General features: G+C 48.5%; 1 protein-coding gene across 1 annotated transcript; it reads right to left on the reverse strand.

The window, feature by feature from the left end:
• Positions 1-2,606: 2,606 nt before the first annotated feature.
• PRAG1 (PEAK1 related, kinase-activating pseudokinase 1) lies at positions 2,607-22,525 on the reverse strand. The gene is made up of 5 exons (XM_066317732.1): positions 22,135-22,525; positions 19,176-20,998; positions 11,244-11,401; positions 7,223-7,947; positions 2,607-3,931 (listed from the first exon to the last, which is right to left on the reverse strand). Exons 1-5 carry the CDS (start codon positions 22,489-22,491, stop codon positions 2,894-2,896), a joined length of 4,101 nt encoding a protein of 1,366 aa, XP_066173829.1. The 5' UTR covers positions 22,492-22,525; the 3' UTR covers positions 2,607-2,893.
• Positions 22,526-24,523: the final 1,998 nt, after the last annotated feature.

The raw sequence follows: 24,523 nt of genomic DNA on the forward strand, positions 1-24,523 counted from the left end.
CATGAGACAAGAAAACACCCCTTTCACCCTCCACAGTACCTCTGAGATCCTGGGGTCTGTGGTGCTCCTCCAATCACTGCTCCTCAGCACTTGTCCCTGTGGCACGCAGACCTCAAGCTGTGCTCCCAGATATATCCTGCAATCCTCCTTCCCCGAGTGGGTGACACACTTGGTCCCCAGGGTGCAGGGTCGTCTGTGTCCCCTGCCACACAGGGAAATATCCATCCCCTCAACCATTCTTGCAGAGGTTCCTGGGCATGGGGAAAAGAATGTCTGCTAGGAAAAGGGGTGCTGCTGCTCATGGCATGGTGGGGACAGCAAAGAAAGGGGGGGCATAAGACAGCAAAGTCCTCAAACTCAGCTGTGGCACTCAGCTTAGGCTTAGGTGTCACTTTCCCCACAACAGCTATCCATCAGAAATCCTAATGCACTTCTCCTGTTCAAGCATCAACCGTAAGACCTAAAACCTAGGACTGTTCAGGCTGGAGAAGAAGCATGAGCTACCATAGGGGAAAGTACCAGGAAAGCTGTGAGCTAAGAATTTTTTTATATGAGACCAAGAGGCCACCCACCCAATCTAAAAAAAACATAGCTGAAAAAGACTATTGTTTACCTCTGGTCTGCTGGGAATGCTGCTGCAAGGTGCCAATACCAACACCAGAACCAGATTCAAGTGCCCAAACTCAAGGGAAAGAGTTCTGGTCAAGTTAACATCCCACACCATGCAGACCCTGTGCCAATACCTGTAACAGTGTTTGTCACCAAATCGAAACTCGCACGCAAAATGGATCAAGTCTCGTGTTTAGAGAGCTGGTTGAATGTTTGGCTAACTCTTAAGTCCCACTGAGTACCCAGCTACAGCTTTGCAAGCCATTTGCCTTGCAAATTATCTCCCCCATGCCAGCACAACATGGATCTGTCATGGCCAGTCCTTGTCTCCTTCAGTGCTCTCCTGCAGAGCTGCCACCAACCTCTTCCCTACATTCGTGCTCAGAAACTGAGTCATCTCTTCATCTCATCTCAGAAGAACATGCTGGGCTCCTTCAGACAAGTTCTCCAGCTCTTTCTTTACTCTGCTAGCCCATGTGACATGCAGCAAGTCACAGTCAGACCTTCCAGAGTGTTGTGTCCAGGATGATCCATGGGATGGACAGTAGTTCCCAAGACAAAGTTCCTCCTACCTGTACCAGAGGGAGTAAAAGTCAGATGCAAGAAAGGCAGCGTATAAAAAATTCCCAGCGGTCGCAGTTGGAGCCATCCCACATTCTTCCAGCAGGCAGGGACGTGCACAGCCTCCTCCCTAAGGGGATCAGGGGAAATTCATTGCAAATGGGTGCCCAGCCAAGGAGCTATCCCCTCCCATCCGCAGCAACCATAGTCAAACAGATTAAAAAAAAAGGAAAATCCAGGTGAAAAGCCTGGAAAAGATTCACAGAAAGTACACAAAGTATCAAGAAAACCTGGGAAATTAAAATTCTCCAAAAGACCAGGCTGTGTCTGGAGGTGAATCTAGGCTGGAGGAAGGTGCTCATGAATTGCTCCCTGTTGGAGCTGGGAGGACGGTAGCTCAGCTAGTGACATCCTGTCTCAGATAAGCTGATGCTGGGCTCTCTCCAAATGTCCCAAACTTACTGCTTCTCCAAGGGCTGCAGAACTGATGTCAGGACCAGGGCAGCTCATCTCTGCCTCATGTTGAGGTGGAAGAGTAAAAGGAGCCTGCAACCCTTGAAAAATCTTCTTTTTTTCCTCAGCAGCGCCACCTCTCTCCCAATCTGAGTAGCTGCTTTATTCCCTCTGCATGGAGGGAAACGGACTAAGGGGTGCCAGGCCAGTTTCTCCTTTCACCTTTCATTGTGCTGCTCTTGCATCCCATCTGTTGGTGAAATGTGTTTGCAGCGCACTCAGCCCTGTGCATTTATAATTCAAACACCAACACAATAAGACCCTGCCGGCCTGCAGTGGTCCCAGCCTTTCACGTGCCAGCTCACCTCTCGATAAAGGAGTTAAAAAAATGTTAGACACAAGGACAGGTGAATTACCAGGTGAAGGGAGGGAGCTGGAGGGATGGGGAAAGCAAAGCAACCCGGCCCTGACTTCCCCCCCCCATGGCCTTGGAGGTGAACTGGAGATTTTCCATTTCATTAGCTTTACAAGCTTTTTTTAATTCCCAGCATCATTCTCATGAACAGACCGACCCCGAGTTCTTTCTCACCCCTTCACATCCAGCTGTGGTCCGCCACTACAGCTGCACCACTAGACAGAAAGCCAGGCTGTATTAGTATTAAACGAAGGTAATAGGCAGCTGATATTGAACTGCCCACACAGAAAAAAAAGACTGATACACAGAAACAAGCATTAATTCTTGTTTTGAAAAGGAGAAGCAAAATGTATGCCAAAATTCACAAAGGATGTGAATTTGAAAGCTCCAGCTTCTCCCTTGTAAAGGAGCATTACGTGAAATGCCCTTGCTCCTGAAAAGAACCAGCCACCCATTTATCCCTGCTTCCCACTCTAGAGTGTGGTGTTGTTCCCAGGCAAAAAAGCTCTGATGCTTTGGAGAGGTGGGGATCAGAGGACTGGCACAGAAATCAACTTGGTACAGTGAGTTCATTAGAAACATGCACACACGCAGGCAGGAGTTTATTAGTCCACATTTACCATACCAAAAAACCAAAAACCCCCCAAAATAGGGGCAGGTTCCCAGTTTTGCCTGCTCGCAAACTAACAGTGCTGAGGATACTAAACATGCCTTGTGCACTCTGACTGGAGTGTGGGGCAGGAGCTGAACGTGCATTCGCAGCTGAGATTCAAACCTCTCACATATGAAAGGGCTGTGCACCTTTAGCCGCGAGGCAGCCAGGAGCCCTCAGCTGCCTCCGAGACACATCCAAGGTCAGAGCAGCTGCAGCAGCTTTAATGTGTGCAAGAGGGAGGCTGGCTCAGCAGATGCTAAGTACTGGCAGCACAGCCAGTCCTCCAGTTCAACGCTGCGCTCCGTGTCCACGGCCCTCTCTGCAAACTTCATCATGAGCAGGGCACGCTTCATGTCCACCCAGTTCTGCAGCACCTGGCGCAGGGTTTCCTCATGGCTGAGGGGCTGCTCCATGAGGTCTTTTCGGGGCCCCCAAAGCAGACACTGCAGCATCCGCTTGGCCTCGGTGATCCGCACGCGCTTGATGGGATCTGCTTCCAGTAGTAGGTGGGCCAGCTGCTGGAGTCCCCGGGAGTAGATGGACAGGCTGGGTAGAGCAGGGAGGTCCTCAGGGCTGTAATCCTGCTCCCTGAGGTGCACCTTCTCCTCGAAGGGGTTGGGCTGGTGCAGCAGTTCATAGATGAGAATACCAGTCTGAAACTCATCAAACTTTTTGTACTGAGAAGCCGACACAATCTCCGGGGCCAGCCGGGCCTGACTCTTCTTCAGCTTGGAGTCTCCAGTGCCAGTCTTCTGTTTTGCTTTCAAAAAGTTGCTGATGATGAGGCGGGGTAAGTGTTTGTCATCTTTGGCTTTCACACAGCTCATGGGGGGCTTGCAGGGCACAAGCAGGAGGTTCTCCAGGCACAGGTCACGATGGATGATGCCATGCTCTTTGAGGTGCTCCAAGCCATTGCAGAGCTGGAGGAGCAGGAAGCAAACGCGACGTTCATACAGCTCCGGCTTGGCTTGGTGCAGCATCGCAGAGTCCCTCACAAAGTCGGCAGTGGTCTGGCTCGGCACCTCGCGGGTGATGACCACCACACAGTCGTGCTCACTGGCAGCACGGGAGGGATGGAAGCCATCTCCAGGCATGCTCTTCCCCACATCTGAGGCCAGCAGCATGCTGGAGGGGACAGAGGCCACGAAATGGCCGCAGTCCTGCTGGATGTTGAAGTGAACTGGCACTGCAGGGCTGCAGTATGAAGCAGCTACCTTGGACTCCTGGGTTTTACAAATCTGTGAAGAGAGACCAAAAGAAAAGTCTCATCAGCCAGTGACAGAGACAGGGCAGAGACGAGAAGTTGACAGGTGGGATGCTAAGCTGTGATTTGCAGATGCTCCAGAAGACAACAACAGAAGCAAGATGTGCATTGGTCCCTGGCTTGAGGATTGTTTTTGTCCTGCAACAGCCCAACCTTAGCCACCAGATGTCTGGTGGGCACTCCTCCTTTGCCAGGGAATGCCCAGTAATTGGAGGAAAGGAGGACAGTAGTCCTACCGTGAATCACTTCTGAAGATTTTGTTTCACTGCCAACAGAAGCAACATAGCTTTTACATCACAGATATCGAGATAAAATCCTGCAACTCAAGAGACTTTCCTGGAGGGAGAAAAGCAAAGCTTGTGGCAGAAGACATGCTGTCTCCATCTCTGGAGATAGTTAACACTCCTGGATGAGGCCCCATGCAATGTGAGGTGATTGTGAGCAATAGTTTTGTTTGTAGTGACGGGTGGAAGAGGCCTCCAGCACTTTCTTCCCACCTGATCCTTCTCTGATCCCAAGCCCGGGAGCCACTTTCACATCCTCCTTAACCATTCCACTTCTTTGTGTCAGCAACTACTCTCAAGCCCCTGATCAGTGGCTAAGGGAAGCCAGCAACAAGCTGTACTCCTCAGCACAGGCAAAAAAAAAAAAAAAAACCAAAGAGAAAATGGGAGCTTACAACAGGCCTAGAAAGAAGTGAGAGTGCAGCAAACTCTAGGGAGAAAAATGCATTTTATAATCTGGATTCTCTTTAACCTACATGACTTTTATTTTCATTTTCTTCTGTATTTTAGCTGTATACTGCATTAGAGACTCAAACCCAGGTTTATTATAGGAGTATCCATTAGCTTATGGGGCCTTCTGGCATTTCTATTATACTTTTTTTCCCCCCTTTATTTAGTGGTGTGTTTATATGCCATCTACAGGAGTAAGCAACAGGCTGAAACTCAGCATAAAAGGTTTCAAAGCCTGGAGCGTGCCAGTGCCAGTCACAGCATGCGTGCAAAATCCTACGAGAAATCAATTTTGCCTCTGAGTTAAAATATACACAAGAATAGAGAGGAGCTGAAGAGGGCTGCTTTTGTATTCCTCTAGCAAGGGTTTGAATGTAGGCATTTGCAGATAATTCACTCAGATGAGACAATACTGTAGAGACGGGCATTTCAAATTGCTATTTTCCTCTCTTTTCTAAACAAAAGTACCCTGCCCTGGCTTATTTGCGGAAAGACAAGATTTGGAGAGCTAGGCAGACTGCAGATGAATGCAGCAGGACCCAGGGTGACGCAGGAGGTCCCCAAATGCAGAATAGATCTTCCAGCCCTCTGGCTAACAAACCTGCTCATTCCTCCTCCCAAAGGAAAGACATGTAAGGCATAGGAAAAGGGGGGGAATTCCTGGCAAGTCTCTGGAAGAACAGCTACAGCCAAACGAGTACAGGAAAATCTTCTCCATCCAGCCATTCTTCTTGACTTTGGCTGCACCAGAGGCATCCTCCCTGCTGAAAGCTTCAAGTAGGAGCCTGGGCTGGCTTAGTCACAACACCTCTAGTGGAGAAAGAAGCCAAGGCATGGAGCAGATCTTGGCTTAATTCCTCTAAAGCCATTTCCAAACTGTTTCATACATAGCAATGTCTGTCTGTGCACAGCTCAAATTCTGGCTGCTGCTTCTAAATAGGCTCCTTGGCTCAAGTCTGATCCTCTGCCCATTTTGAGCTCTCCAAGTCTAATTTTAACTACAGGTCTGTGATCTCTTTCATGTCAAAAAAATCTACACCAGAAGCCAGGAGGGGCAGCTAGGGATCAGCCAATTGTAATGTTTCACGATTATTCATTCCGTGCTTTGGCTGCCAAAGGGATAGTGGCACACAGGAATAGTATCCATGCACATGGATAAACACACATACAACATCACTATGCTGGCACAGAGTATGGCCTTGTTGCAGTGGCTTTGACTTTGTCAAGATGCTCTGCAGTGTACCTAGGGCACAGAGTAAGCCCACTTCACACACAGGGACACAAGTGCAGTCCTGTCAAGAGGCTGAAATGTGCTGTTTCTGCCTTGGCAAGAATTCATGCACTACAGCCATAGAGCTGAGCTACTGAACCTCATCTAACAGGCAAAAGCAAAGGTGTGGGTGTGCCGCAGGGAACTGCAGATTAAAAAGGAGCACAACAGTTCACTATATAGTTCTTAGGCTTCAGGAAGAAAGTTGTGATGGATTTCAGTATAATACACAAGAAAAGCTATGGCTCTGAGCGCTGGACTAAGGGTATTAGTGCAAGATCTCATCTAATTCGATTCTGGTTACTTACAGCCCCCGTGTTGGGTTGACTGTATTTCCTTTAGGATATGAACTGGCTTTTAAGCACCCACTTAACTAGAACATCCCTTAGGGATGTTTTAAAACATCCTAGAACAACTCTTAGAGTTCATAATGGTGGAAACGATTCAGCAGAGAATTTTTTTTTTCCCCCTTCCTTAATGCATCTCTGACAGTGCTTTTTCAGGAATTACTTTAGGCTTTGAAAACAACCTGAGGAATAAGCAGCAGTGAGATGTCCCCAGTGTTAAGTCAGAACGGAAATTAAAATCTCTGTATTCAAGTAATAACATCGATCAAGAACCCAAAATCCACAGGATGTCTGTGGAACCGGCTGGATAAGCTTACTTATCCAGGTTTCAAAGAGCTGAACTATTGCACCTCAAGTTTCCATTTCAAAACATGTATTCTGTGGAGGTACATGAAAATATTTCAGACCTGACCTTACACAGCATGTCTGGGTCAGCCTCACATTGTTTAATTGGGATCTGCAATATCTTATTGTCTGTAGTTTCAAGATCATATAAGCACTCAGTATCTGGGTCAGAGCTTCCACTTAAAAGGCAGGCAGAGGCAAAAATGCTGTCTTTTGAGCAGCCTTTCATCATCTTGTGTCATCAGAGGCGAATGCCTCTGAGTTTACAACAGAGTATTTGCACAAAGATGTTTTCAGAGAGAGAAAATGGTCGGATTTCAGATCCCCGTGGCAATTAAGCTAAATCTGACTGGCATTTGTTACAATGAAAACTCCTTCTCCAAATTAACCTTCACAAGCAGTAGTGGGAAAGTGACAATTTTGGAGGGGGTTTTGCTTGCCTAACTTCAGCTGTGAGAAATACAAGCAGAGACAACAAGGCATTGTATGAGACACCATGCGCTGCTAGTGTACACATCTCCACCTAGAAGATGGAGATAAGTCTGGATACCTCCTGGCTGTGGACTTACCTTCACAGCATAGGTAGTAGAGGGGTCCTTGGAGCAAGTGGCACAGTAATAAATGGCATCCCCCGAGTCGCAGCAGGGCTTGTTGCAGGTCAGCTTGAAGAGCGACCAGTTGTTCTCGCTGAAGTGCAGCTCGTTCTTCTGCTCGCGCATGAAGCAGTCCTCGCACTTGGCGACCAGGCGGCGCAGGGACTCGGCGTACAGGGCCCCCAGCTTGCTGTACACCCCCTCCTTGCTCTCGATGTTGCTCAGGAGGTTGTGGAGGCTGGAGGCTGAGGACACCTGGCTGGACACACTGAGCTGCGAGGAGGAGAGGGACTGGAGGTTTCTGCTGGGGCCGCAAGCCCCTGTGCTCTTACCAGTGCTTGAGCCCCAGTAGCTGTTTCCTTTGGAGCTTTTCTCCAGGGACTCAGAGGAGGAGAAGGCACCAGGGCGGCCCCCCAGGCTGGCTGGGTGGATGAAGGGAGGCTCCTCTCGGAGGCACATATTGCTCTCAGAATGGCTGACGTTGAGCCTCGGGCTGGCAGCACCAGCTGCTTTGCCTGAAGATGCGTGTCCCCCAAAAAAGCCATCTGGAGAAGACACCGTTCTGATCACTGTCTTCTTCTGGGGCAGAGGGGGCGGGCAGCTGGGGGCACCATCCTCAATGGAGAGGGGAAGGAAAGGAACAGGGGGAAACAATTGGCTCTCAGCTGGAGGGGGTGAATGGTTCAGCTCAGAGGAGTGTCCTAGAAGATAGCAACACACAAGACGCCATGAGTGGCCCTTGCAGGCTGACAGCACAGCCTTCTCCATATCCCTGCCACCCCTAGGGCCCTGGCTGGGAAGAAGACAGCAAACCAAGTTACATCTGAACCCAGTGCACAGTCTTCAGCTGTTCACAACTGCAGTTTTACTGGAGGACTTAATAAGGGATTTAATCCAGTTTAATAGAGCAGGTTTGCAAAGCAGGCGGCAACCAGCCTTCCAGAGAAATGCATTTCCCCACCCTTGAAACCACTCCCCTGTGAACTGCATATACAGTAGTAAAAAGGTAGTAGAGGGTAAATATTTAAGCTGTGATGTCATCTAAAGGGAGGTAAGAATGAAGCACTTGATACAAGGACAATCTTTTAAACACAGCCTCTCTCACCTGGGAGCTGCCACCCAGTGCTTCCGAAGGAGGGCATGATAAGGAGAGAGTGACTCATGGCACACAGTTCCAGCCCTCTGGCTGTACTAGAGCACTCCAAGTATATTGAACCTTTCTCTCTGCTTCACACTGGGGAAGGGTCGCTGAACAAGCCAGGTATTTTGGCAATTTCCATCTCAATGAAAAAAAGTCTGGCCTTCCCCCCACTGCCTGTTTCCCAGCTTATTGCCAGACTTCTTTGCTCAGAGGGCAGGCTGGCCCCACTACATACCACTAAACCCCAAGCAGCTCCACATGCCAACTGCACATGGATTGGGTTGGGATGGCTGGCTCATTCTGGGCAGCCATAGCAGCTGCTTTCCTACCCGGGCCAGACTGGAGATGGGTAATACACTTGCCATGAAAGAAGTAGGATATTTTAAAAAGTACAAATATGTGATCTGACATCAAAATAAAGAGCCATAATTTCAGGTCATAGAACAAGTGAGGAGTGGAGGGGAAATTAAAAGAAGGGAGACAATAACTTAAGGGAATTTATCTATGCCACTTGAATGACAAATGGGACTCTGCTAACAACTTGCATGCAAGGGTAAACCTTGAAAGGTGAAAGGTGGGGGTTTGCTCCAAGCAAATAGCAAATAGTTTAGCAGATAGCAGGATCTGCTTTCTTTAAATCTATTTTCTAAAGATGCTGAGTGGTAGCAAATGATCCTTCCTCCTCACAAAGCTGCTGTTGAGGGTCCAGCTGCCAGCAGGCACTTCCTCACAGCGGCTTTCTGCCTGCTCCAAAGGAATGCCCTGGGGCAGTTTCCGTCTCAGCCCGCAGAAGACAGTTGCGTCCTCACAGCCCAAGTGACTCACCAGCAATCACGTACAACCTCCAAGTGCAGGGGCTCAGGTCCCTGAGCTCCCAGCTTGTCCTGGGTGTCAGGAGGTGTTTGGAGGTTTGCACCAGCTGTGCCAGAGCAGCAATCCCTGTTAGCTGCTCCACCACCTGAGACCACATGAGGTGAGGTGAGAGCAGATCCCCTGCTTCTCAGCTACCAGAGTGGATGCTGGCACCATCTGGCCCTGTCCCTCCTCACCAGATTTTGGCAGCACTGGTCAATTTTCATTTGCCTCCTCCACTGCCAAGGCTCTCTGTATGCACCTCCTGTAATCTATCCCATCACACCAACATCACTGAGAAGTACCTCAGGAATAAGCAGCACAGATTTTGGTTTCCACAGGTTTGTCTCCCATGCAAGGCTGTTTCAGCCCATTTCTGACAGTATGCTCAGTAACAGCTCTGTAGGAAACGTGAATCAGCACGTCTCTTTTGCCCCAGTGCTTGGGTGCCGAGCTATCTGACTCCTGTTGGACCCTTGCCCCAGGTGTGTGCCTGTATTGTATGCCCAGCAAGTGACTGCTCTCCAGTTTCAGCTGAGGAATATCTGCCTTAACAACTAAGATTCATGCCCCAAGCATTAATGAAAACCCAGACACCTGCATCATACTCTAATGGCCCAGAGGAAAGATTCTCTCCATTAAAATCCTGTCAAAAGCCACAGGCAGGGATCATTCAGCATGGCACCTCTTGCCACTTCCATCCATGGGGCTTTGACAGAGGATAGAGCCAAGAGAAACTCTTCAGTGTGCAGTCCATGAGTACCTCACCAGAGGCATCTCTGCCAGGACATGCAGCTGAATCCCTGTTTCAAGAGACAAGATTTACTTGAGAGAGTCTTAGGAAACAAACATCAGCACTGGAATCTTTGGCAACCGGTCCACATGCCTAGCCCACAAATGCCAAACTGCTCTTAAGGTTTTTTTTATATGCTGCTGGGCTCTGCCCCAAGCAGAGGGCAATGAATTAAACTCTTTCACAACTCTCCTAAAAGTGCTCTGCACCTTCAGCATGGAGTCCTTCTGTGTGTCAAGGGCTTAAAAGCTCCCCTCCATATTTTAACATCTGACAGCATAGCAAATTAATTTGAGCTCACCTCACTCAGTGACTGACAGCACAGCTTCTTGCTTACATCAGCAAGACAAACTGCATTCAAGTTCATTTAAAAACTCATCTTTCCTATGATGAGTTTAAACAGTTGCTTTTCTGTTAGTGAAGGCAGCGGAGAAATCCTTTTGTCCCAATCATTTTTGACAGCAAATTGCTTCTGTGCTTAGCAAGTAAAGATCCAACATACACGAGCTTTTCTTACCCCTGTACAATTTCCTGGCAAGGTCTCACTCTCAGACTCCAAGTTAGTGGTGGAAAAATGGAGTTTTCAGAGCTCTGGCTCTTAATTTTATTGCCGTACAGTGTTGCTCTTGGAAAGACAGAACTTCCACTACATGAAGGTTGCTCTTGCTAAGGAAATACTTTCTGAGCCGCTGAACACGTTAGTGCATGTCTAAGTTACGCACTGATGAAAAAAAGTGACTTCATAGTAAGTATTTTTTAATCTCAGTTAAACGAGTGCAGGCAGATTTTTTCCCCTTAAGAAATAACTGGCAACACAATGAGAGGGAGTTCACCTCTAGTACAAAACTCCTTCTGGTACTCCTCAAATCTATGTAGGACTTCTATAGCAGGACTACTTGTGACATTGTGAAATGCATGAAGCACAAGCAGGAGTGTTTTTATATGCAGATCTACAGGAGACCAGAGGAGATCTACAGGGTGAATGACCTTGGCACGTGCTGAATTGAAAGAGGAAAATTCTGTGATGTTGGACCGAGTCTCCCACATTCATCTAAAGTTCATCAAGAAGCAGAAGGGTAGGAGAAGTGGAAAGATGAAGGGTCACTGGGGGAGCTGGGGACTGAATCCTCGTGATCCCTGCTCTGAGAACCCTGTTCTAGCAATGGGCCTCAGGTACAGTGCTCCCTGTCCCACACGTGGTGGTCACTTACTGCCATCGCTGCCTGTCTGCGTGTCCGAGTCGAGGCTGTCGCTGGAGCCAGCGGTGAAGCTGACATGGGCGCTCCTGAAGGGTGGGCTGAGGCTCTCTGCAGAGCTGTTGCTGACTCTCTCCAGCTCAGTGTTACTTGGGTTCATTTTCAGAGCGTGCCTAAGAGAGAGTGAAAGAGAAGTCAGGAGGCAGATGGCAAAAGGATACCCTGCATGCACTTTTGCATGGAGACTCAAGCTGAGAGCAGCCTTAGTTTGCTCTCTGCCTATCCTGTGCACTTTTCTTCTTTCTCCAGTACCTGGGGAATTACATCCCACACACCCTGGGCAGGTTATAGGCTTGCAGTCCCTATGCCAAACTAGCTGTGCTTGAGCAGAGAGGGAAAGCTGGTGAGCCAGGCACATTCAGCCCTAGTCTGCACCTCCTTAGCCTAGAATGTGTGAGGTCCTGGACCACTTCCTCATTTTGGCCACTGTCACTCGGAAGTGGGGACCCACCAGTCTTTGCCTTCAACAAAGGTCTCAAGGGAAGGAAGGAGCACCACTCCTCCTCCTTCCACAGAAGGCAGGTTGAGGCTGGGTATATGAACCTCATTCCTTCACGACAGAGGCATAGGTAGCAGAAGAGTCCATCATCTCCAACCATGCATCACAGTAAAACCAACACCTTACAAAAGAAGAAGCATCTCTGCAGAAAAAATGAGTCTGCCAAACTCAGGACCTACCACACAGTTTCTAATGTAAGACCTACAGTTTTCCATGCAGCTTCCACCAAAAGAAATAAATAAACTGACCATAAACTGAGCTTATAACCTGCTAGGTAATGGTTTAATTGCCCTGTTTAGGCAAGCAGGATTTTTTGCTAAGATAAAGAATTTCCTCTATATTTTCTTCATGCTTCTGCCTTGGAAAACAACAGAAACTGTTGAAATCAGGCAGCACAGAAGAGCATAAACACTCCTAGCATTGGTAGAGTTCCCACTCTGCCAGCCAGAAAACAAGGGTTATCAGTCCACATTTTTTAAGCAGAACTGCCAATCTGCTGATAAAATTCAACACATTGATTAAGAATGTAAAAAGGTTAGTGGCAGACTTTTACAGGAGCAAAAGGACTTCCACCAGCTATCTTGCTGGAAGGTATCCGGCGTTTCCTAATCAGACGGCTGAATGGCTGCTGAGAAAGACAAACAAAAGACATGCACAACCGTTTTCTTGTGGCACCCTGGTCACGTGCACGGGACCCCTCCTCATCCAAAACTCCCAAGCACAGCAGACACAGATTTTTATTTGAAGATTGAGCAATGTTTAATTCCCAATCCACACAAAGCACTTACTCTTGTGTCCACACCACCACATGGAGAGCAGAATGTATGAGAAGCCCGGAAGAAACTTCTGCCAGACTTCCTCATTTGCCTGAGCAGCCTTGGTCTAAAAATACTCAAGGGCTGATGAAAATAAGGCTATAAAACCCAGTTCAGGTATACTTCAGCAGAGACACTGGTCTTCCACCAGAGATGAACTTATCACAGCAAGCCTCTTGGGGACAATTTACAAAATTTCACAATGCACCACACAAGTCACAGTTTAAAAAATGAGAGAGGGAGAAAGAGAGACAGAGAGTTTGAGGGGTTTAGGTCTGTTATAACTAATGCTGTTGAAAGAAACCAACCGCACTTAATTTTTATTTTTTTTTTTTTTTACTATAAAGCTATAACTATCCTACAACTTTCTCAGACGTTTAACATCTAGTAATTCGGGTGGAAAAAACACAAGGGTGCACACCCATGCCGCTACACCATCTGACCAGGCAAGAATCAAAAAAGCATTTGAATCCATCAGAAAAGAAGATTTAGCAAGTATCCGCTCTTGATTCACACAGCCGAGATGTTTTCTAACACATTCCTTCCCCCAGCCCCCTCCTCCCCGAAAACTCGGTGCATTCCTGTTCCTTTCCCATCACTCGGCACTAACTCGCGGAGCTGCCTTACCATTCCCGCACTCAGAGAGCGATGAGACTTTGCTCGGCGCGGTGCAAGGTCCGCGGCGCACAGCCACACCTATCCCTCCGAGCAACCCGGGCGCAGCGCGGCGCCGGCCAGAGCCCGCTGCCTGCTGCTGCGCTCGGTGAACTCAGATGCAGAGAGAGCCCCGTTTCCTCCCCGCACCGCCGTGACTGATGCAAAGCGCAGTTCCTGAATAGGCGCACCGAAATAGAAATTGTTTGCCGCTTAAACGACATCCTGCTCTTGTTTCAGATGTTACAGCCGCGCCAGCTAATCCCTCCTGGAAATACCTCTGCCTCACATCTCCCTCTTTTCCTATGAGCTGCTTGGAGCCCAGGGTGCAGCCTGCGCAGATCAAAATACCGCCCACTCTACCGAAGATTTACTACTGCTAATTCTATTCTAGAATTACTAAAACTTGCTAGGGTCAAACTCTCCCATTTCAGTAAAATTCCACCCCAAGAGGTGAACAGCTCATTGCTTCAACAGCCTGTGGGACCCTGATTTACAGCTAACCCAAATATCCCCTGCTTTGCTAGTGTTCCTTCCACCTCACCTGAGTGCAAGGACACGGGTGGCTATTTTCTCTCTTGCGCGTTTCAGCAAAGGATATTGGAAATCACCAAAGGGTGTTGGAAATAAAGAGCATAATCCATCTTAACCCAAAGAAAACACTGGGTTTGTGCACTGCACCGCTGACTTGTAAGTATCTGTGAACTACACTCTTCTTGAGAAATATGTAACAGTAGTTAATTTACATCAAATTAAAAATGCCTGCTCAGCACCTAAAACAACCACCAAGTTCAAGAGCAGCACCACAGCCTTCATCGTGTGCCTGTGCATAAAGAACAGGTCGCTGAAGTCAGCTCTCCCAATCTAACAACCTAAATCCACAGGATTTCACAGATTTTCAGCTCTCCAACTATTCTGGTAGCTTTAAATACACTTCAGTTACTCAACATCCTCCATGCAACAGTCTGGCATACTCAGGCAACCCTTCCAGTTCCCTATTTCCAAGTTTTCCCATCATAAGCAACTTCATCCAGCTGACTTTCCACATGAATGTTACAGTCCTGCCTAAAACAAGTCAAGATTGGAAAGAGCAGTCTCATAAAAAAGCACACCAAAACAAAACACCCCCCCCAGCCCGAACCCATAGTTTGGAGTTCTTTTAACACTGAAAAGGGACCCGGCTTATTTCCCTTGTCTCAGGTTGCACCCCTGGCCAGGGCCTGCTTCACCTTTCCTGTGTCTCAATTTGACCAGTAGCCTTGTGTTAGCCATTAATTTCACATTTCTTCAGAGATCAGGGTTCCACCTAATGCTGCCGTGGGACTCCAGCATCACCAACCGCATGCTTTGCCCTTCTCAGAGAGACGGGCACCAAAGCTTGTTTCCCCTAACTGCAGAAGGCACACATGCCTTGGGATATTGCCCAGGAATCCCTGGACTTTGGACATACCTTCGGCTTGAATTTCCTGTCTGAGATTTGACACGGAGATTTGGTTACTTTCCACAAGTGTAAGGGGCAGGTCTGGAGAGCAGGAGGCCCCTCAGACAAAAAAGGCTCCCACTCGCTCCTTTCCCGCAGCCATCCTGCGGGAGCCTGGTGGCAGCACTGGAGGATGTGCAAGGATCTGCCCCGCACAGAGCCCTGCTCACTCTGCAGTGCCATCACGGGGGTCTCCCAGCCTTGCTGTGCCAGCAGGAGGAGGACACTCCTTCTCAGCACAGATGACAACAGGACTGAACAGATAACAGAGATGCTGAGCTTTATAAATCATGTGACAGAGGAACGGGGCGAGGAGAACAGAGAACACACACAAATCACAGCACAGCAAACTGCACGCCAGGAGGTGTTTGGTGATAATGTCAACAAGCCACCCCCTCCCAGTATAAAATAATGGAACTAATGCACAGAAGAGAGAAAAGCCAGACTGCATTACAGCATCAAACATAACATATGGCTAGGCATAATTATTACATGAGAGGAAGCACCACTGTACCATATGCTTGTCTATCATGAAATGTGAATAATTATATCTTCCTCCTCTTGCTATTTGCTGTTTCTTCCAGCATCTTCCCCGGGTTGCAGAGGGAAATTAAAACCCAGCATACAGGAGCTTACAAAATTTGAAGCTTAGATTTGTACTTATCCTTCTGCTATCAGCTGGCAAATGTGGAGAAACCAAAACTGAGGTAAGGGGAAAGAAAAGATTTTTAAGAACTTCTAGCTTTGTTCAGAGGGATGCACTGCTCTTCCCTGTACTAGAGGAATGGTAAGAGAGGAAATACACAGAAGAGTGAATGACATTAATTTAAAAAGAAACAAACTCTCCTAAAAGATAAGCTGATAACCTTTTAAGCCAGGTTGTTTTGTCACTGGGGTACACTCTGACACTGAGCTCCATGAAGAAATGGGTGCGTCAGGAATGGTGAGAAAAGAGAACTATTCTGCCTCAGGTACAGTTGCTGCTCCGTCACAGACTGATTCCTGGCAAGGAACACACAGCACAGTCCCACCAGCCAGCACCACCTCCCCAGCAAGGAACAAACCTGGCTCTTTTCCTGGCAATCCAATTCCCAGCATTGCAGGTTTTCCGTAACACTCCTGTGCTCTGTGTCCTCCGGCAGTAGCGGTGGCAGCAGCACCAGAACAGGCAATCTTGGCACTCCTCAGGCTCTTTCTCCCTGGCTGTGCTCAGCAATGACAGGTGTGGGGAAGTGCTGTGCTGCACCTTTGCTACCCCACGGCAGCGCACTCAGCAAATTTCAGAAGCTTTATTTGGCACTGCCTTTTGAAGGTGGCACTAATTGTGATAAAAACAGCTCAGGATGCAAAACAGCATCACTGTCTTCTTTCTTTAAGAGGTACGTGAAATAAATTAGCCATCAAAGATTTGGAGGCTAGAAGATACCATGAGGAGCATTTGAGCCTGATCCTCTGCATAAGACAGACATAAATTTCAGCAAAGATTCATTCCTCGTGCCAAGAAACTGAAGGCCATACTAGAACACCACACCAAAGAGCCTTTAAATCATCATTGCACATACATGTCCTGGGGATCCTAGCTTCCCTGGTGAGTTCCTTCCCTAGCCAACTACCTTCCCAGCTTTTGGAAGAAGACCAGCTACCATCTTCTCTTTCCAGCCCTTTTCCCATTGTAATTATACTTATTTGTCATTCTGTTTCAGACCAAGCAAACATCAAATATTTGTAATCTTTCAAATAAGCAGAAAAAGAGGATTGTATGAAGAAACAGTTGCAAGAGACCCAAAGTAGCTTTATATAGGACAAAACAGACACTAATTGATTATTTTCCTTTTTTTGTGACAACTTTTAAATCTCCCTTGAAATTGCTCCTTCTGCCATCCTAAGAGACAGCTTACTTACAAAGCAAAGTTTCCTCAGTCTCTGGAAGGAATTTACTCTCTAAAAATTTTTTCCCTTTTAATTGTTAAAGCCAAGATGAAGAAAACAAAATCTACAAACTCACTTTTTCTTTCTCTACTTTATAACTATTCAAACACATATGCAAGTTTTCCTTAAAATAAGCAATTAAAATTTCATTGGGAAAGTCAAACAGGCAAACTTAATTTTCCAGCATGAGATCAAATGCCTTGCTGCAGCTTGAGATCTAGATGGAAAAGGGATGGTTACATGCCTTTCCTGCAGCTGAGATGAACTCTGATCTGCTAAGCCCCCAGCTCCAAGCCTGTGCCACAACCTGGTCTACACTGGCTTCATCTCCATCCACCAATGGAGCCTTTGCAGCTGAGCCACCGGGGAATGTCCTGGGCTGAGGTGCTGTGTCTGTGTGAGCAGTACGTCAGCCTAACAGAAGGATCAGTAGTTCCTCCATCAGGGACAAGCACACGTTCACAGGCTGCACAGCACTCGGAGAGTATGGACGTGCCTCAGAGTCAATTTGTGATTCTGCTTCTTCAGGTATTTGGCTGCAGCCCAGGATGAACAGAGAGGATGTTCCTCCAGCTGCAACCACTGCCACGGTGACACAATGCAACCGTGGTGATTTTACCAGCTGTGTATGCAGCCATCCCTCCCACTGCCCTGGTTCCTGCATTGACACGCTCAGAGCAGCCACAGCTTTGCTTGAGACAAAAACAAAAGCACCCTCAAAGCAAAGAAACAAAGCAGGGCTTGCAAAACCTGATCAGAGTCTGATCACATCACTCCTTACTGCTCCTCAGCTGGCTGGGCTTTGGCTTTGGTAGCTGGAGGCAGGACTAAGCTCATTTGAGTAAGGTGCCCCACGACTCAGCTGCAGGCATCGAGGCCCTTGGGAGACAAATACCTGTGGACAACCTGCCCTGCAGCCACAGGGAGTAACCAACACCTACCTCAACCACCTGGCAGGGTTCACAGCTCTGCCAGAAATCCCAGCCATGGTGTTCCCTGACCTCAGTTTCCCTGCCTGCTTTCGTAGAGGCTTTCTAGCACACAGATGCTTTCATCAGATGACTCAAAAGCAACTGTTAGAACTGGCACAGCCCAATGGCACCAGGAGCATGAAACAGCCCCTCAAAGGGGCAGAAAATGCTCCACGCTCCTCTGCTGTCATAACACCACATGGAAGACAAGAGAAGATACAGCTCTGTGCTCATTTGCCTGTGGACCTTTTGTTTCCTCTGACTGCAGCAGGCATGTGGCATCACAGAGGAACCCCGGAACTAAGGAGAACTTAAAGCCACTTGTTCACCTCGTCCCTTCCCTTGAGAAACCTCATTTGGTCACCTCTTGGCCAATTTGAAACACTAATTCCCTGGGCTAGCCAATCCTGAAACACACTGAAAATTCACAGTCTCAGCCTGGAGGACAGTGATGCCTACACGTAAGCTTGACCACAGACTCCACGGCCAAATTCTCCTCCAAACACCCATCCCTTCTTCTCTTGACTTTTAAATCAAGAAGCTGGAGTCAAATCTTTTGTACAATGCACAGTTTCAGGTAGCAAAACTGCCACACACAATAAAGCAAATATAGGACACCAGCAAAAGGCAAAAATATCCTTCCCCACTATGTTCAGACAACATAATTAATGGAGAGAAAACCAAATTTTCTTCCTCCACTTGACCTTCATTTTATTTCTTTTTTCACTTTTTTCGGTTTTGTGTTGGGATTTTTTTTTTTTTTTGTGATGCACACAGCTAAATGTACACAATGTATTGTAAGCTTAAGGTTTTTTTTAATTGCTTAGCAGGGCAATTTCCTTCCCAGATGGACAGTTCTCTCTCCCTCACTTTTGTTTTCTGGGGCCTGCAGTTGCCCTGCCTGCAAACCTGACTTCCAGGAAAGCGGAGAGTAGGTTGCCCGGAGCCAGGTGGCTCCCATACACAACAAGCCCATGTCGGGCAAGCTCCAATTACCTGCCTGCAGGCAAGGAGCCCTCCCTGGGAAATTGCAGCTTTGAGAGTTTACCTTGAAAGCAGAAAGTCATTAGAGCCAAACTGAAAATGTTGATTTTGGAGGCCCTTGTTACTAGCATCAAGAAATGCTGCCCAGTTCCACCTACAACAGAAGATTGCAACTCCAGGTTTTCTATGCTATTCAGCATCAAGGAACTGCCATGACAGAATGAAACTGACCTGGGAAACACCAGCTATCCTGTGCATGGACCTTTTTCTCACTTGAATACTGGGACTTAAGGCCATATCCTGCAACCCTGAAGGCCCTTTACAAGTGCACGTGACATGCAAACCAAGACTTGCAAAGATCAGATAGCTTTTCAGAGTAAAAAGACAAATAGTTTTCAGCTGTGCAGTTACCTCCCATGCTCCTGAAAGCCCATCTTTGGACAGAAAAGGAGGAAGAAAGAATGGGAAGCACCTCCTAGTCAACAATCTCTTGCAGCAACCATCTCAATTGCAAAGGGTTAATAGACCACCATGCACACACTCACGGGGCTGTACCTAGACTGCTTTTTCGGCGGTGGCGGCGGTGGTGCAAACTCCACACCATTGCTCTTGTCTTTAGGGAAATCAAAGGAGAAAGAAGAAGATTTGGTCATTCCAGTCTGGCTCTCTGGTATAGGGCCATCATCCACAAAGTCAGCACCAGCTCTTCCACTCTCAGCTCCTACTGTCCATGGGTGGTTTAAGACCTCCTGCTCCTCCTCCTGCTCCTCCTCCTCCTCTATTCGGCCCTGCTTGGTCCACGTTGGGTTATAGTATTTCTGCCGCCTGTCATAGGACGAGCCTGCCAGGCCTCTACTGGACTCCTCCACAGAGACCCCATTCCCGAGAGTGCAGGGAGAAGGGGTCACCCCAAAGACACCTGTATCAGTACAGCTCCTCGGCTGCAGCTGAGCACCAGCTCCATCATGGCAATTCTCATCAGCGAACCTTCCCACATGGGAGCTGACTGGGGCCACACGGCTGCCCTCACTGCCTGGCTGGCTGTTCTTGGACATCTTTGGGGGGATGGCTGGACTCTCAGTAAGCGAGGTCTTGACAGGAGCTGCCACATGAAATCTTGTGTTGTTTTCACATCCAGATGCTTGAAAAATCTGTCCAGACTCAATAGCAGGTGATGAAGTCCCAAAATCAGGGTGGGAAGTGGGGCTGATACATGGCCACTGAACTCCTACTGCTGAGTCGGGGCTGCTGAGGAATATTGTCTTGTGATCATCCTCAGTGTGTGCTGTCATTATAGTTATCTTTGCTGCCACCTGGCCAGTGGAGTCCTGGTGTTCCTTCTCACCTCCCAAAGCCCAGCCACCTTCCCTCCACAACCCATCAGTTTTCTCCTTGGCAGTGCCGTGGGCCAGCTTCTCCGCTTTTGCCTGGCTGCCAACAGCCTTCAGCTGTGCCTTCCTCCTCTTGGTGCTCTCGGCATAGATGGGATCCCCACGAGTTGGCTCGGTGAGGCGAGGGCGCTGCGGCTCCACCAGAGCCTGCTGAGGGGTGCTTGAACCCTCAGTGCGGAGGTCCCCAGTGACAGAGGGCTCCCCAGGGAGAGGGAAGTCCTCATCCTCCCGGGACAAAGCAAGGGCAGCCGCCTTGCAGCTCCCCGTGCTCTCAGGGAGGGTGGCGGCCTCAGTGTGGAGGGCCAGGTTTCTCCTGTCAGAACACAGGGTATAGGGAAGAGGATCACTCTGGTCTTTCGTGATGCAGAAGGCCACGTTCACAGCTCTGCGCTCCTCTTCGCTGAACTTGACTGCCCGGCCGCTTGGCCTCGGAACCTCAGGAGCATCCCGCTGCCTCCATCCACTGGAAGTGTGACTCTCCTCACACTGTACAGCCTTTTCCTCTGTGCAACACGGCTCCCACGGGACAGGGTGCTCTTTGTGGCAGTTGGTGATGGAACAGTACTCACCCCCTTCGCTTTCCAAGATGTGATCACAGTCATCCCCTGAAGGGAGGGCTGCTCCTTCTCTGGCTTGGGAAGAAGTGTTTCTGCTGCAGCTAGTGGTGCTTCTGTCCCCCAAGGCAGATGGATTAGGGCAGGGGACCTGAGGAGGCAGGGCAAACTTGTCTTTAACTCTGTCCTCCTGCTTGCCCATCTCACCCACAAGTACCAGGCTGTGGATGGAGACGTTTCTCTCCACTCGACTCTCCAGGCCACGCAGACCCACCATGGAGTAGCTGGGAGGACAGCAAGACAAGCAGTCGCTGGGCTGGTTGTGAAGGAAAGGTTTTCTCACACCACCATTGCCAAAATTGTCAAGGCAGATGCGCTGTGCATCTCCTGATTTCAGGAGGAGTTGCTTGCTAGAAATCACGCCCCAGCTGACCTGCATGGGTCAAAGAGACAAATGCCCTGTCAGAACATGTACATGCAAAATGAAAGACAAATAAAATTCAAACAAACCCACAAACTGCGAAAACAAAAGCCCAGCTCTGAAGAACAGTACTTTGGAATTCACCATCTATCTTGCTGTGCTCACCCCACCACAAACCTTTCCTGGTAAAACTGCACTTGTCGTATTTCCTGGACGATTTTTAATCCTTGAATTACCAACAATAGCAATGCACTGGGATAAGACATTCTCCTTTCTCTTCCTATGGGTTTGCTGCCAGAAACATGTCCAACCTGTCATCCTGTCTGTGAATCACTGTGCAATTAAAGATTCAGAGAGTGAAGGAATACTTGCACCTCTCTCTGCTTATTTTCATTTCATTTCACACCGCTCCCGAGTCTGTGACTCCAGAACAGACACAGACTATAATGACTTATCCTGGGATAGCAGCTTGGCCATGCTCAGAAGTAGGGTTGGGAGCAGGCATGCCAAATTTGCACACACAGATCAAAAGCCACCAACAATGGCAGCTTGCACTCATGTGCCCTTTACCCCTTAGAAGAAAAGAAAGGGACAGCAGCAGGAGGCTTAGAGAGCTGGTGAGCGCTGACTCTCCTCTGGGGCATGGGGAAATAGGAGCACACCTGTGCCACAGGCAGTGGGGCAGCAGCCTGTGCGTCACTGTGCTGAGGCATTGCTGGTATCAACTGTCAGGGCGAGGAGCTACACCCACAGGGCATTACTGCTCTGGCAAAGATTGGTAGGAAGGAGTGGGAAGGCAGGGCACTTGTCTTCCTCACCCACAAAGACCATGGATGCAGTCAGCACTGACTGCAACCAGACAAGACATCTTTTCAGTAAAACTTCCCAGGAAAATAACCCGCATCCTCATTTAAAAACCGGAAGTTCCTAAACAAACAATGTATTTTTAAGCTCATCTGCACATGACTTGTGAGCCACAGCTCATTCAGCTTCGCCCAAAGATACACTGAGAAACCAATATATGGATTAAAAACCTGAGTCAAGACCAGAAGGAAAAACAATGGGAAGGAAACATTTGTAAGATATTCCTAGCACTCCGAGGATAGGTAAGTAACGGGAAGTCATACTTTGACTGGATTAATCATTACCTGTGACAAGTCTGCATTCATATTCACATCCGCCCACGCATCAGAAACATCCGAGTTTATCATTGTTGGCTTCACAGCAATTGTTGGCTTCGAGAAGGGGGATGTATTTACACCTTCGTCTTCCAACACGAGGCTCTCGGGCTTGGTCCTAGCTCCATCCAGGAGCACGCCACAAGCTCCCACGTCTGGGGGTGTCTGCAGCCGATGGGAACTCTTCGGGTTGAAGCAGTTTTTGCAGGAGCCAGGCTTCCAAACGTGTTCCACAAAGTCACTGCACGCGGACATCTTCAAATCCTCGTGGGTCACACTGAGAGCCCACTGCGTCTTCTGCACTGCCCTCCGCTGCTCATTTTGCATCTGCTCCCGAGGTACTCGAAAGGATCACCTAGTCATCTGGAAAAGCACAACACTCTCTGATTAGCCTGATTATGCCCGCAAATGGGAAGATTTTTAATAGGATACTTGATAATTACACTTACTCTGCCTTCATCACAAAGGCATATTGTTTACAAGGCTTTTTTCACATCTTAGCTAAAGCCCACACAATCACTTGAAAAGCCTCAACTTCTAAGCATAGCTCTGTAACAGAGAAGACATCAAGCGAGCAGCATTCCTATGTGATTTAATTCCCTGCTTAATCAGCGTGTATAACCAGCCTCATGCAAGGTTTAGATCAAGGGTAAAGAAAAGGGGTCTTGGAAATAGCTGTTCACAGCCCCACAAGCAGAGCCAGGAAGGAAAGATTTCTTCTCCAAAATGGCATCCTCTCTCTGGAAAATAAAAAGGCCTGGAGACACAAGGACCAGAATCAGAGACTGTGTAACCAAGGGGACCAGCAACAACCTTCCTTCACCCAGAAGCACCACTGTGATTACTGCCGTGGTACACAAAGACTTCTCTCCCACCCAGTGAAAGGCAATCAGCAAGGCTGGGGCTGGCACTGATTTGAGCAAGTGTCTGGCAGAATGCTCTTATCTGGTTTGCCAAGAGCCACAAATAACAGTGTCAGCTCGCTGAAACGATTCATTGTCTGCAAGGGGAGAAACGTTTTGCTCTTGGATTACTCACAGACAAGGATTCCTTCCCATCTTCCTTCCCCAGGAGGCAAATGCCCCAGGAACAAGACATTCCTGCATTCCTGTGTCCCGTCCCCACCACCCCCCTCCTGGCCAGGTTTTATTGCACTCTAGCCAGTAGCTAGATACCTGGAACTATCAACTTTGGAGATACCTCGGAGGAGGACTCCCACAAAGTGGATTAGGAAAGACCAGACAGAATGCAGCTGGCTGCTATGGGTGTCAGGGCACACAATTGCCCCACGTGGCTCCACAGAATCCTTCCTCAATCTAACCAAGTTTAGGTCATCATCCCCTGGCCAGCTGATCCCCAGGCAAACTGAGGCCCCTCTCCTGAGGGTCTCCAAGTGATCAGGCACTTTTCCACTCCAGTCCTGAAGGTACATGAGCAAAATTGACTAGCCTGATCCTTAAGCACTTCCTCCACGCAGGCATACTGAAACACCACCAGAGCTATGGACACTTCTGCAATTGCATGCACCTCTAAAACAGCTTGCACTGCAGTAAAGATTCTTGTCTCTGGCCTCAAAGATGCCCTGGCCAGCCTCTCCAACAGCCACCCACACTGCATGGCACAAAGAAAGACAACTAATAAGAGCCTGGGTGGGACAAAGTGAAGGGGAAGAGAGCCACTGATCCACAAGCATCACCGAATTCAAGTGCCACCTATGGGAAGGGTGTCTTTGATCGGCTAAACCATTAACACCTTCAGACTCCTTCTGTCTGGCAGGCTAATAAATTAACATCTGTTTACTGAAAAAGTAGGAAAAAAGGAGAATACCGGTGGGATTCACCAATCAGGTTGCCTTCTCTTTTTAGGGAAGATACTGTTTTAGACAGGCTTTTTCACGGACTTCATAGAGTCTGAATTAACCAAAGGGCAGCATATTCCAACACCTTCAATGAGGTTAAGAGTATTTGCAGGGAAAACAGCTTTAAAAATGTTTTATCCTTTGTTTCCTTTTAGATCTAGCATGCAGTGTCCAGCATCACCCGAAGTTGAACAAGTGTCCTGATGCGAGAGCCAGCAAATTAAAAAGAAAAATCAAAGGGAGGGAAGTAGGCATCAGAGCCAGAAAAAACTCTTCACTTCTGGTTTAATATTCGGCGCTGCGAAATGCCTGTTAAAGACCAGGGTTTCCCTGTTTCCAGACATCATTTCTCGCTGCCCAGATCCCGGGGCGGGCCCGTGTCCGCACGCCGGCTGCACCGGGGACCCACCCGCACCAACCCACGCGGCGCCGCGCGGGGAAACAGCCCGGGATCAGGGGAGGATACGGGACCGAAAGCCAGCACCTGGGTCTGAGGCATCC

Source organism: Sylvia atricapilla, chromosome 4 (genome assembly GCF_009819655.1).
Source record: "Sylvia atricapilla isolate bSylAtr1 chromosome 4, bSylAtr1.pri, whole genome shotgun sequence".
Taxonomy (NCBI): Eukaryota; Metazoa; Chordata; class Aves; order Passeriformes; family Sylviidae; genus Sylvia; species Sylvia atricapilla.